We start from the raw sequence: 15,738 nt of genomic DNA, 5'->3' as shown, positions 1-15,738 counted from the left end.
ACCACCCATCACGCCCACTTTACAGGATGGGCCCTCCCAGATCCCACTGCTAAATATGTGATAACCACCCATCACGCAAACTTTACAGGATAGGCCCGCCCAGATCCCACCCCTAAATATGTGACAACCACCCATAACGCCCACTTTACAGGATGGGCCCACCCAGATCCCACCACTAAATATGTGACAACCACCCATAGTGCCCACTTTACAGAATGGGCCCGCCCAGATTCCACCACTAAATATGTGACAACCACCCATCACGCCCACTTTACAGGATGGGCCCGCCCAGATCCCACCCCTAAATATGTGATAACCACCCATCACGCAAACCTTACAGGATGGGCCGGCCCAGATCTTACCCCTAATTGTGTGATAACCACCCATCACGCCCACTTTACAGGATGGGCCCGCCCAGATCCCGCCCAGATTCCACCCCTAAATATGTGACAACCACCCATCACGCCCACTTTACAGAATGGGCCCGCCCAGATCCCACCACTAAATATGTGATAACCACCCATCACGCAAACTTTACAGGATGGGCCCGCCCAGATCCCACCCCTAAATATGTGAAAACCACCCATCACGCAAACTTTACAGGATGGGCCCGCCCAGATCCCACCCCTAAATATGTGACAACCACCCATCACGCAAACTTTACAGGATGGGCCCGCCCAGATCCCACCCCTAAATATGTGACAACCGCCCATCACACCCACTTTACAGGATGGGCCCGCCCAGATCCCGCCCAAATCCCACCCCTAATTATGTGATAACCACCCATCACGCTCACTTTCTGCAGTTACTGGGCCAAATGATTCCCCAATGAGGGGGGACAATAATAATAATAACATCTTAGGAAATGCCTAATAATACAATAAGCAGATGCGGTTTGATGACAGGGCCTCTTTAAGGGCAGAATCATTTTGGGGTTCTCCGTGAATTTACTCCTAGATAGACAGACTGTATAGGAAATACCAACTCATGACCCACAAAAGAGGTCACCCAACCACGTGACCTGAAACCATTAGCTGATTGGTTCTGAGAATGACCAACTGACCAATGGGCACGATCACACGGTCCCGGTCCATACCATACAGACAAGGACTGGGCTTGGCGGACCCTCTGGGATGGTGCTGATATGTCTCCACTGTTCATCATATTTCCTGATAGAGGAGGAGATGGGAAGGGGTGAGGGGTTGAGGGCAGGGGCGGACTGACAACTCATGGGGCCCCCGGGCAATAGGGGGATCATGGGGCCCCTGTGTCCTTGCCTAAACTCAAAAAAGCCTGTGAAAAAGGTACCAGGGGCATCTCATGGGGCCTCCTACTGACCCCGGGCCCTCAGGCAGTGCCCGAGTTTTCAAATGGTCAGTCCGCCGAGGACAGAGGGGTGGCAGAGGGGGAGGGGAAGGGGGGGCAGTTGTTATTTTGCCCTCATATAAAGCCATGGCAATAGGAAATGTGCAGACAGTGGTGATGGAATTGGTCAGATTTGTAATATCAGGAATTCTTCGGAATCTCTTTGCACAGATTGATACATTCCATACATCCCCCACGGATGAGATCTGCAGACAGATCTAGATGTAGAAGTGACAAGTCAGCGACTCTCCTGTCAGTGACTGACTGTGTCTTATCTCTTCCCAGCACGCCTGAGTCGTCTTGTCCTGGAGGAAAGGGTTAAAGTGTCATTGGAGGCCACCCCGACTGCAGTGCGTGCTGGCACGGGGCGGAGGAGCGTCGCCTCAGGTAAACCGCAGGAGGAGAGGGAGGGGAATGATAATGATAACCTGCAATATGCACACTATCACAGCCGCTCAGCCAATCACAGGCCGCTGCCGGCAACATGGAGAGTCAGCGATGCAACTGTCCTCAGTCACTTTGTCACCGGGTCTGGAAGGCTGTGGTCCCCCTCCTCTCATCCATAGAGAGCCATGACCCCCTCCCTGCTCTGGCCATGCCTGGCTGTGCTGCTCCTGTGCCCGGCGGTGCTGGGGACCCCATTCCAGAGGGTGCTGAACCTGCTGGCTCCCGGAGACGCTTCTCTCAATCGCACCTCTGTGGCGGCTCTTATAAGGCGGCTGGAGGACCGTGTGCAGTGTGGAAACGTGTCGTGTGAAAAGGTGAGCGACAGGATTGAGCAGAAGAACCGAGTGCAAAAAGAGAAAAACCTGAGCAACAGGCAGAGCAAAGTGCAGGACGGAGCCATAAAATGAATCACCCAGATAAGAGCCTGGAATATCCAGAGAGACCATGTAGAAATGGGGCGAGGGGTCCGCAATCACTACAGGGCGAGGGGTCCAGAATTACTATAGGGACAGGGGTCCAGAAATGTTATAGGGCGAGGGGTCCGCAATCACTACAGGGCGAGGGGTCCAGAACTATATAAGGCGAGGGGTCCAGAATTATTTCAGGGCAAGGGGTCCAGAATTATAGGGTGAGGGGTCCAGAATTATTAAAGGGCGAGGGGTCCAGAATTATTATAGGGCGAGGGGTCTAGAATTATGATAGGGACAGGGGTCCAGAATTATAGGGTGAGGGGTCCAGAATTATTATAAGGTGAGGGGTCCAGAATTATTATAGGGCGAGGGGTCTGGAAATATTATATGGTGAGGTGTCCAGAATTTCAAAGGGCGAGGGGTTCGCAATTATTGTGGATTAGGGGTCTGAAACTATGTAAGGTGAGAGGGTCCTGAATAGAATAATTACAGGGCAAGGGATGTGGAATAGAATTATTATTAATATAGGGTGAGGGGTCTGGGATGGAATTATTATAGGGTGAGGGGTCTGGGATGGAATTATTATGGGGTGAGGGGTCTGGGATGGAATTATTATAGGGTGAGGGGTCTGGGATGAAATTATTATGGGGTGAGGGGTCTGGGATGAAATTATTATAGGGTGAGGGGTCTGGGATGAAATTATTATAGGGTGAGGGGTCTGGGATAGAATTATTATAGGGTGAGGGGTCTGGGATGGAATTATTATGGGGTGAGGGGTCTGGGATGGAATTATTATGGGGTGAGAGGTCTGGGATGGAATTAATATAGGGTGAGGGGTCTGGGATGGAATTATTATAGGGTGAGGGGTCTGGGATGGAATTATTATAGGGTGAGAGGCCTGGGATGGAATTATTATGGGGTGAGGTTTCTGGGATGGAATTATTATGGGGTGAGAGGTCTGGGATGGAATTATTATGGGGTGAGGGGTCTGGGATGGAATTATTATAGGGTGAGAGGTCTGGGATGGAATTATTAGAGGGTGAGGGGTCTGGGATAGAATTATTAGAGGGTGAGAGTTCTGGGATGGAATTATAATGGGGTAAGAGGTCTGGGATAGAATTATTATAGGGTGAGAGGTCTGGGATAGTATTATTATGGGGTGGGGGGTCTGGGATAGTATTATTATAGGGTGAGGGGTCTGGGATGGAATTATTATGGGGTGAGGGGTGTGGGATAGAATTAATATAGGGTGAGGGGTCTGGGATGAAATTATTATAGGGTGAGAGGTCCGGGATGGAATTATTTTGGGGTGAGAGGTCTGGGGTAGAATTATTATGGGGTGAGGGGTCCGGGATGGAATTATTTTTGGGTGAGGGGTCTGGGATGGAATTATTATAGGGTGAGGGGTCTGGGATGGAATTATTATAGGGTGAGAGGCCTGGGATGGAATTATTATGGGGTGAGGGGTCTGGGATGGAATTATTATGGGGTGAGGGGTCTGGGGTAGAATTATTATGGGGTGAGAGGTCTGGGATAGTATTATTATAGGGTGAGAGGTCTGGGTAGAATTATTATGGGGTGAGAGGTCTGGGATGGAATTATTATGGGGTGAGGGGTCTGGGATAGAATTATTATGGGGTGAGGGGTCTGGGATAGTATTATTATGGGGTGAGGGGTCTGGGATAGAATTATTATAGGGTGAGGGGTCTGAGATGGAATTATTATGGGGTGAGGGGTGTGGGATAGAATTAATATAGGGTGAGGGGTCTGGGATGAAATTATTATAGGGTGAGGGGTCTGGAATAGAATTATTATAGGGTGAGAGGTCCGGGATGGAATTATTATAGGGTGAGAGGCCTGGGATGGAATTATTATGGGGTGAGGGGTCTGGGATGGAATTATTATGGGGTGAGGGGTCTGGGATGGAATTATTATAGGGTGAGAGGTCTGGGATGGAATTATTAGAGGGTGAGGGGTCTGGGATGGAATTATTATGGGGTGAGGGGTCTGGAATAGAATTATTATAGGGTGAGAGGCCTGGGATGGAATTATTATGGGGTGAGGGGTCTGGGATGGAATTGTTATAGGGTGAGGGGTCTGGGATAGTATTATTATGGGGTGAGGGGTGTGGGATAGAATTAATATAGGGTGAGAGGTCTGGGATGGAATTATTATGGGGTGAGAGGTCTGGAATAGAATTATTATAGGGTGAGAGGTCTATGATAGAATTATTATGGGGTGAGAGGTCTGGGATGGAATTATTATAGGGTGAGAGGTCTGGGATGGAATTATTATAGGGTGAGAGGTCTGGGATGGAATTATTATGGGGTGAGGGGTCTGGGATGGAATTATTATGGGGTGAGGGGTCTGGGATGGAATTATTATGGGGTGAGAGGTCTGGGATGGAATTATTATGGGGTGAGGGATCTGGGATAGAATTATTATGGGGTGAGGGGTCTGGGATGGAATTATTATGGGGTGAGGGGTCTGGGATGGAATTATTATGGGGTGAGAGGTCTGGAATGGAATTATTATGGGGTGAGGGGTCTGGAATGGAATTATTATGGGGTGAGGGGTCTGGAATGGAATTATTATGGGGTGAGGGGTCTGGGATAGAATTATTATGGGGTGAGGGGTCTGGGATGGAATTATGGGGTGAGGGGTCTGGGATGGAATTATTATGGGGTGAGAGGTCTGGGATGGAATTATTATGGGGTGAGAGGTCTGGGATGGAATTATTATGGGGTGAGAGGTCTGGGATAGAATTATTATGGGGTGAGGGGTCTGGGATGGAATTATGGGGTGAGGGGTCTGGGATGGAATTATTATGGGGTGAGGGGTCTGGGATAGAATTATTATAGGGTGAGGGGTCTGGGATGGAATTATTATAGGGTGAGGGGTCTGGGGTATAATTATTATGGGGTGAGGGGTCTGGGATGGAATTATTATGGGGTGAGGGGTCTGGGATGAAATTATTATGGGGTGAGGGGTCTGGGATGAAATTATTATGGGGTGAGGGGTGTCATTATCGAGTTACTATCGGTTGGGATGTCCTATGATCTGACATTTATGTCCTCGTTCTCTGATTGGCCGTTCTCCGCTCTCCTTGGTTACAATGTGTTTTCTCTGCCATGTTCTTCCTCCTGTGATTGTTGTCTCAGGAATTAGGGTGTTCGATGCAGAACGATCGCTTTGTTTCGGGGATTATGGGTGTCGAGCACTTTGTGTACTTTGTGGATTATGTAATCCGGAGACTCTCGGCCGACTTCGGACAATTACAACATATTTCATTAGAAGGCGTGGCAGAGTCTCCTGGACGGGTTATGAGAAGGAAGCTGCTGCTGCTGCTGGTTGTGGCCCCTGACTTTGGCCCCGATCCTCATATCCTGGCCAGGGTCGTATTTACCACAAAGCAAACAAGGCACTTGCCTAGGGTGGTATTTTTTTGGGGGGCAGCACCTCCCCCCAGAAGAAGGAATGAAAGAAGAGACACGCACGCCATGGGAACAGGTGGGATCCTGCTTCATGGTGGATGTAGAGCCTGACTCTCGTTCCCGGGGATGTCCAGAGCTGTGAAGATGAGCGGCTCTCTATCACCGGGGGGGGGGAGGCTCTCCCAGGTGGGGGGCAGGGGTGTTGTTGGTCAATGTCAGGCTCTCTCCGCAGGAGAGGGAAGGGGGGGTTGTGTTGATCGGTGTCCGTGGGGGCAGACGATTTTTGTGTTGCCTAGGGCAGCACAAAACCTGAATACACCACTGGTCCCGGACCTCTCACCCCATAATAATTCCATCCCAGACCCCTCACCCTATAATTCCATCCCAGACCCCTCACCCTATAATAATTCCATCCTAGACCCCTCACCCTATATTAATTCCATCCCAGACCCCTCACCCCATAATAATTCTATTCCAGACCCCTCACCCTATAATATTTCCATCCCAGACCTCTCACCCTATAATAATTCCATCCCAGACCCCTCATCCTATAATAATTCCATCCCAGACCCCTCACCCCATAATAATTCCATCCTAGACCCCTCACCCCATAATAATTCCATCCCAGACCCCTCACCCCATAATAATTCCATCCTAGACCCCTCACCCTATATTAATTACATCCCGGACCCCTCACCCTATAATAATTCCATCCTAGACCCCTCACCCCATAATAATTCCATCCCAGACCCCTCACCCTATAATATTTCCATCCCAGACCTCTCACCCCATAATAATTCCATCCCAGACCCCTCACCCTATAATTCCATCCCAGACCCCTCACCCTATAATAATTCCATCCTAGACCCCTCTCCCTATAATAATTCCATCCTAGACCCCTCTCCCTATAATAATTCCATCCCAGACCCCTCACCCTATAATTCCATCCCAGACCCCTCACCCTATAATAATTCCATCCTAGACCCCTCACCCCATAATAATTCCATCCTAGACCCCTCACCCTATAATAATTCCATCCCAGACCCCTCACCCCATAATAATTCCATCCCAGACCCCTCACCCTATAATATTTCCATCCCAGACCTCTCACCCTATAATAATTCCATCCCAGACCCCTCACCCCATAATAATTCCATCCCAGACCCCTCGCCCTATAATAATTCCATCCCAGACCTCTCAACCCATAATTATTCCATCCCAGACCCCTCACCCCATAATAATTCCATTTCAGACCCCTCACCCTATAATAATTCCATCCTAGACCCCTCACCCCATAATAATTCCATCCCAGACCCCTCACTCTATAATAATTCCATCCCAGACCCCTCACTCTATAATAATTCCATCCTAGACCCCTCACCCTATATTAATTACATCCCGGACCCCTCACCCTATAATAATTCCATCCTAGACCCCTCACCCCATAATAATTCCATCCCAGACCCCTCACCCCATAATAATTCCATTTCAGACCCCTCACTCTATAATAATTCCATCCCAGACCCCTCACCCCATAATAATTCCATTTCAGACCCCTCACCCCATAATAATTCCATTTCAGACCCCTCACTCTATAATAATTCCATCCCAGACCCCTCACTCTATAATAATTCCATCCTAGACCCCTCACCCTATATTAATTACATCCCGGACCCCTCACCCTATAATAATTCCATCCTAGACCCCTCACCCCATAATAATTCCATCCCAGACCCCTCACCCCATAATAATTCCATTTCAGACCCCTCACCCCATAATAATTCCATTTCAGACTCCTCACCCTATAATAATTCCATCCCCGTTTCTATGGTTGAACTGGATGGACTTTTGTCTTTTTTTCAGCCAGACTAACTATGTAACAATGTCAGTATTATGTCAGTTATTTACGGTCTGCAGGTGTGAAATATTGCGTGACGACCTGTGTATGTGGGGACCCCATAATTATCACAATCACGGTACTTACATAATTACATATGTGTTGCGGATGATATAATTCTCCCGGTGATTACCCGTCTTCTCTTCTTCCATCCTCTCGTATAACCGCAGACAGGCTGCAAAGGTCACCGCCATCGCCAAGGTTCTTCCTCCTCCCTGGGGCCTCTTCAGGTCACTCCACCTTTATTAACAAATGACTCCCAGTCTCCGCCCTCATATGTATTCTTCTTCAGTCTCTGACAAAGGGACCATTACACAGCAACAAGCCATATCCACCAATGGAAGGGAGGACCAGCCGCGCCGTCCCCTCTGTCCTCCCCCTGCAATGGCCCAATATTGACCACAATTACGACTATGAGGACATTTGATGATAGTTCTGGCGTTGGGCAGAAAGCCTGTACTGGTTGGTGACATTGAGAGAATTATTGATGATAATAATGGGCATCATCTGTAAATTTTCCGGCTTTCTACATAATCCCAGCGAAATTCTAATTCACAGGAATGCCGTTCAGACACATCTCACCTGCTCAGGTGGTGAGATCTGGAATTAGGGATTTGAGGGCCATCTCACATAGTCAGGTGTTGGGATCAAGAATTCAAGGTTTAGGAATCATCTCACCTGCTGGGATTCAGGATTTTGAGCTTGGGGATCATCTCACATGGTCAGACGCTGGGATCCAAAATTCAAGGTTTAGGAATCATCTCACCTGCTGGGGTTCTGGGATTCAGGATTTTGAGTTCGGGGATCATCTCACATGGTCAGACGCTGGGATCCAAAATTCAAGGTTTAGGAATCATCTCCCCTGCTGGGGTGCTGGGATTCAGGATTTTGAGTTCGGGGATCATCTCACATGGTCAGACGCTGAGATCCAAAATTCGAGGTTTGGGAATCATTTTACATGGTCAGACGCTGGGATCAAGAATTTGTGGTTTGGGAATCATCTCAAATGGTCAGGTGTTGGGATCCAAAATTCGAGGTTTGAGATTCACCTCACCTGCTGAGGTGCTGGGATCCAGGACTTTGAGCCTGAGGATCACCTCACATTGTCAGATGTTGAGATGCAGAATTCAGGGTTTGGGAATAATCATTCATGGTTGGGTGCTGACATCTAGAATTTGGGGTTTGGAGATCATCTCACCTGCTAAAGTGTTGGGATCCAGAATTTGGGGTTTGGAGATCATCTCACCTGCTAGAGTGTTGGCATCCAGAATTTGGGGTTTGGAGATCACCTTGCCTGTTCAAGTGTTGGCATCCAGAATTTGGGGTTTGGGAATCATCTCACATGGTCAGGTACTGGGATCCAAAATTTGGGATTTAAAGATTACCTCACATGGTCAGCTGTTGGGTTCCAAATTTTTTGGGGGGACAATCTCTCCTGGTTAGGTGTTGGGATCCAGAGTGGTGACTCCATTGATTTGGACCCGTCGGCTATACTGTATAGGATAATTAATGAAAGTCAGTAGGCATACCTGAGAAGTGGAAAGGCACCACGTCACAAGTTAGACCTGGAGACTGGAGCTACGGAGGACGAACCATACTGGAAGAGGTAAGAGCTGGGAAGTTGATCAGGATCACATTGGAACAGATCAGAACTCTCTAAAGTATGAATATGGTCCCCTGTGAGATCAGGTGATGGGGAATCCCCCAGGGCATTGAGTCTATGAGCCATCCTGTATTCATTAGGGACCCCCTCCTGGGGGTTTGGACGTAGCTGTGTACTGACCTTAGGTCATGAGCCTTGGGTTTGTCCTTCTCTAAGCACCAAGGACCACAAGTCAGAAAACACCAGAAATTAGACCTGGAGCACATAAATAATTTGTGACAGTGGAATGGAATAGGCTACCAGATACAGTTCATAGGTCAGGGTGGGTACAGTTACAGGTGGTCAGGATACAAGCCAGAGGTCAGGGCAGGCATCACACAGGGATGACCATGAAAACACCAGAGGTCAGGCATCAGACAGGGATAACCATAATACAAGCCAGAGGTCAGGTCAGGCATCAGACAGGGATAACCATAATACAAGCCAGAGGTCAGGGCAGGCAGCGGACAAGGATAACTACGATACAAGCCAGAGGGCAGATCAGACAGCTGACAAGGATAACCATGATACAAACCAGAGGTCAGGTCAGGCAGCTGACATGGATAACCATAATACAAGCCAGAGGTCAGGTCAGGCAGCTGACAAGGATAACCATAATACAAGCCAGAGGTCAGGTCAGGCAGCTGACAAGGATAACTACGATACAAGCCAGAGGGCAGATCAGGCAGCTGACAAGGATAACCATGATACAAACCAGAGGTCAGGTCAGGCAGCTGACATGGATAACCATAATACAAGCCAGAGGTCAGGTCAGGCAGCTGACAAGGATAACCATGATACAAACCAGAGGTCAGGTCAGGCAGCTGACATGGATAACCATAATACAAGCCAGAGGTCAGGTCAGGCAGCTGACAAGGATAACCATAATACAAGCCAGAGGTCAGGTCAGGCAGCTGACAAGGATAACCATAATACAAGCCAGAGGTCAGGCAGTGGACAAGGATAACCATAATACAAGCCAGAGGTCAGGTCAGGCAGCGGACAAGGATAACCATAATACAAGCCAGAGGTCAGGCAGTGGACAAGGATAACCATAATACAAGCCAGAGGTCAGGTCAGGCTGCGGACAAGGATAACCACAATACAAGCCAGAGGTCAGGTCAGGCAGCGGACAAGGATAACCGCAATACAAGCCAGAGGTCAGGTCAGGCAGCAGACAAGGATAACCGCAATACAAGCCAGAGGTCAGGTCAGGCAGCAGACAAGGATAACCACAATACAAGCCAGAGGGAAGGTCAGGCTGCAGACAAGGATAACCATAATACAAGCCAGAGGTCAGGTCAGGCAGTGGACAAGGATAACCATAATACAAGCCAGAGGTCAGGTCAGGCTGCGGACAAGGATAACCATGATACAAGCCAGAGGTCAGGTCAGGCTGCAGACAAGGATAACCATAATACAAGCCAGAGGTCAGGTCAGGTCGCGGACAAGGATAACCATGATACAAGCCAGAGGTCAGGTCAGGCAGAGGACAAGGATAACCAGATACAAGCCAGAGGTCAGGCAGCTGACAAGGATAACCATAATACAAGCCAAAGGTCAGGTTGGGCAGCTGACAAGAATAACCATGATACAAACCAGAGGTCAGGTCGGGCAGAGGACAAGGATAACCATAATACAAGCCAGAGGTCAGGTCAGGCAGAGGACAAGGATAACCATGATACAAGCCAAAGGTCAGGTCGGGCAGAGGACATGGTGTAACCCACTCCAGTACCTGTACCATCCTCTTACTATGCTCTTTCCCTCTGCTTGGATTCAGCAGCCTATAGCCAATCAGTGGTCACAGCATTGCAGCCAATCTGCTGTCAGGCAGTCCTGCTTGTCACTAGAGCCGTCTCAGCCCAGCATAGTGGGAGGTGAGCGGTGGCTGCGGTCTGTGTTAGCCCTGTCCAGACCACGGGCAGCACTTACCTCCCGCTGTGAGGCTCAGACATCAACAGGCCACTCTTCTTAGGCCATCGGCTCTGTGGCCCCTGCCCTCTGGGCAAAAGCCCGGTGTGCCCTATGGCCAGTCCAGGCCTGGTATACAGTGACTCTGGGTGGTGTCTTTAGGGTGTGATCTGGGGTCTTTAGGGTGTGATCTGGGGTCTTTAGGGTGTGATCTGGGGTAGCTCTAAATCACTGACAGCCAGTTTGGTGAAAGCTGAACAGTTTGTTTATTTGAATCAAAAGTTGGCTAACTAAAGCCAAAGTCAATAAACAGTCCAAATCCTGGTGTCAGAAAACTGAACCACAAGCTCAACGCTAATCATCGGTCCCAAACAAGGGTTGGGCTCCTCCATAGTAAGGGTGCCAGCAGACCACATGGGGGGTTAGCAGCCCTCGTCTCACCTTGCCCGAGAGCTCTCACTTGCCACACAGCTTGTGAGTCTCTTTCACTCACTTCCCTGACAAAGGTGCTGATTTCCCTCTGATGCCTTTCATGCCTCCCTCACCTGGAATTTACCCCCTTCGGGACCAAAGTCCTGGTAGTCAGGGTTTGGAGGCTCTTCCCACCCAAGTCTCTTTCAACCTCCGAAATCCCGGGTCCCTAATAGCAATTTAGCAATCCAGAGAATAGTGGGAATCAGTCCTCTCCAGGCAACCCTAACCCGGGACACCTCGCCCTACATGGGTGAGAACCCCTGAGCACACCAATGTCTCTACATCCTGAATATCGGGGACTTGGACCTGTTATCCAGGACATACTTCCTGACAAAGGTGCTGATTTCCCTCTGATGCCTTTCATGCCTCCCTCACCTGGAATTTACCCCCTTCGGGACCAAAGTCCTGGTAGTCAGGGTTTGGAGGTTCTTCCCACCCAAGTCTCTTTCAACCTCCGAAATCCCGGGTCCCTAATAGCAAATTAGCAATCCAGAGCATACTGGAAATCAGTCCTCTCCAGGCAACCCTAACCCGGGACACCGCGCCCTGCATGGGGGAGAACCCCTGAGTACCAGGGGTGGACTGACAACTCATGGGGGCCCCGGGCAATAGGAGATCATGGGGCCCCTGTGTCCTTGGCCAAACTCAAAAAAGCCTATGAAAAAGGTACCAGGGGCATCTCATGGGGCCCCCTACTGACCCCGGGCCCTCGGGCAGTGCCCGAGTTTCCAAATGGTCAGTCCGCCCCTGCTGAGTACAGCAATGTCTCTACAACCTGAATATCGGGGACTTGGACCTGTTATCCAGGACACACTCCCGCTGTCCTGTACAGGAGGTACATGGTGACTGTGTGGTTTCTGCGTCATGTGGGAAGGGTGGAAATCAGTTCTAGAAATGGAATCTGAGAACAGGGTAATCCTGACTGACTGGATGGGGAAGAGTGAAATGTAATATGTCTGCTGCAATCAGAAGGCTGGGAAATAGGACGATCGTATGTCTGTGATGTATGGCCAAGGATATAAATAGTCTGACAACGCCTGTCCTAATTCTATAGTAATGTTCCCGCGCGGGTTCAATGTAATCCTCTAAATGTGACGCAATGAATAATAATGAACAATCAGAGATGATGACCTGTCACAGAAATAGCGGTCTCTCCTTGTACTAGCCCAATCTTCCAGATTCTCATGGCCACCTCACATGGAGTTTGTAGGTCAGTATGATGGTTGATGTTCCATCTCAGGACCCCAGCCAGGAATGGTGAGCTGCTCACACGCTGCTCAGATCAAAAACTTGGTGCTGCTCCTCAGTGCACTGTACAGTCCACATTTTTGAAGGCGCTCCAGAGCTTGATATATCACTGATTGGTCAAAGCAACTGCTAATTATGTATCTCTGTAGCAGACAAACTATTCGTGGAATTCTATTTTTGGTTTCAGTGCAGTTCAAGCTTATAGTCTGATGTGAAATGAATATTAATTTTATTACTACAATATTATACCCAGACAGCTCATTACACTCAGATCACACATTACACCCAGACAGCTCATTACACTCAGATCACACATTACACCCGGACGGCTCATTACACTCAGATCACACATTACACCCGGACAGCTCATTACACTCAGATCACACATTACACCCGGACGGCTCATTACACTCAGATCACACATTACACCCAGACAGCTCATTACACTCAGATCACACATTACACCCAGACGGCTCATTACACTCAGATCACACATTACACCCGGACGGCTCATTACACTCAGATCACACATTACACCCAGACAGCTCATTACACTCAGATCACACATTACACCCAGGCGGCTCATTACACTCAGATCACACATTACACCCAGACAGCTCATTACACTCAGATCACACATTACACCCGGACGGCTCATTACACTCAGATCACACATTACACCCAGGCGGCTCATTACACTCAGATCACACATTACACCCAGACAGCTCATTACACTCAGATCACACATTACACCCAGATAGTTCATTACACTCAGATCACACATTACACCCAGACGGCTCATTACACTCAGATCACACATTACACCCGGACGGCTCATTACACTCAGATCACACATTACACCCAGACGGCTCATTACACTCAGATCACACATTACACCCGGACAGCTCATTACACTCAGATCACACATTACACCCAGACAGCTCATTACACTCAGATCACACATTACACCCAGGCGGCTCATTACACTCAGATCACACATTACACCCAGGCGGCTCATTACACTCAGATCACACATTACACCCAGACGGCTCATTACACTCAGATCACACATTACACCCAGATGGCCCATTACACTCAGATCACACATTACACCCGGACGGCTCATTACACTCAGATCACACATTACACCCGGACGGCTCATTACACTCAGATCACACATTATACCCAGATAGTTCATTACACTCAGATCACACATTACACCCAGATAGTTCATTACACTCAGATCACACATTACACCCAGATAGTTCATTACACTCAGATCACACATTACACCCGGATAGTTCATTACACTCAGATCACACATTACACCCGGACAGCTCATTACACTCAGATCACACATTACACCCGGACAGCTCATTACACTCAGATCACACATTACACCCGGACAGCTCATTACACTCAGATCACACATTACACCCAGATAGTTCATTACACTCAGATCACACATTACACCCGGACGGCTCATTCCACTCAGATCACACATTACACCCGGACAGCTCATTACACTCAGATCACACATTACACCCGGACAGCTCATTACACTCAGATCACACATTACACCCAGACAGCTCATTACACTCAGATCACACATTACACCCAGATAGTTCATTACACTCAGATCACACATTACACCCAGATAGTTCATTACACTCAGATCACACATTACACCCAGATAGTTCATTACACTCAGATCACACATTACACCCAGATAGTTCATTACACTCAGATCACACATTACACCCAGATAGTTCATTACACTCAGATCACACATTACACCCAGATAGTTCATTACACTCAGATTACACATTACACCCGGACGGCTCATTACACTCAGATCACACATTACACCCAGATAGTTCATTACACTCAGATTACACATTACACCCGGACGGCTCATTACACTCAGATCACACATTACACCCAGATGGTTCATTACACTCAGATTACACATTACACCCAGACGGCTCATTACACTCAGATCACACATTACACCCGGACGGCTCATTACACTCAGATCACACATTACACCCAGATGGCCCATTACACTCAAATCACACATTACACCCAGATGGCCCATTACACTCAGATCACACATTACACCCAGATAGTTCATTACACTCAGATCACACATTACACGCAGACAGCTCACTACACTCAGATCACACATTACACCCAGATGGCTCATTACACTCAGATCATACATTACACCCAGATGGCTCATTACACTCAGATCACACATTACACCCAGATGGCTCATTGCACTCAGATTACTCATTACACTCAGATCAAACATTACACCCAGATAGCTCATTACACTCAGATCACACATTACACCCAGATCGCTCATTACACCCAGCACACACATTACACTAAGATCACTCATTACACCCAGATCGCTCATTACACTCTGATCACACATTACACCCAGATAGCTCATTACACTCAGATCACACATTACACCCAGATAGCTCATTACACTCAGATCACACATTACACCCAGATCGCTCATTACACTCAGATCACACATTACACCCGGATAGCTCATTACACTCAGATCACACATTACACCAGGATAGCTCGGTACACCCAGAGCACGCATTACACCCAAACCAAATATTTTACACACAACCCTACCCTTTCCAATAATTCAGTAATAAAGGATATAGGCTCAGGAGTTGTGTTTATTATTTGAATAACATGTTTCCAGGCACATAAAAACATATATGGAGTTTTTAGGCAATAAAACTTCCTGGACTGAAAAAGCACCTATAATCCGGAAGTCACCAACCAGAATCTGGTTTGTTCCATGAAATGTAGTTTATGAAAACAGTCTGACATTTACATACGTGGATCATATACACTCAGCAGCCACTTTATTAGGTCCACCTG

General features: G+C 48.2%; 2 protein-coding genes across 2 annotated transcripts in view; both read left to right on the top strand.

The window, feature by feature from the left end:
* The first annotated feature begins 1,907 nt into the window (after positions 1-1,907).
* LOC149431407 (zinc transporter ZIP4-like) overlaps positions 1,908-15,738 on the top strand; it is a 59,832-nt gene continuing 46,001 nt past the window's right edge. Inside the window, exon 1 of the mRNA XM_089665626.1 lies at positions 1,908-2,126. Coding sequence (XP_089521752.1) covers positions 1,938-2,126 — 189 coding nt within the window. The 5' untranslated portion in view covers positions 1,908-1,937. The remainder of the gene's footprint in view (positions 2,127-15,738) is intronic.
* Positions 13,045-15,222, top strand: LOC149431408 (uncharacterized). The gene has a single exon (XM_089665627.1). The coding sequence runs from the start codon at positions 13,045-13,047 to the stop codon at positions 15,220-15,222; it is 2,178 nt and encodes a 725-aa protein (XP_089521753.1).

The sequence above is a fragment of the Staurois parvus genome, unplaced genomic scaffold (assembly GCF_062004578.1).
Source record: "Staurois parvus isolate SC_StPar_1 unplaced genomic scaffold, SC_StPar_1.0 ptg002278l, whole genome shotgun sequence".
Classification (NCBI taxonomy): domain Eukaryota; kingdom Metazoa; phylum Chordata; class Amphibia; order Anura; family Ranidae; genus Staurois; species Staurois parvus.
This window is presented reverse-complemented; position numbering and strand designations above follow the sequence as displayed.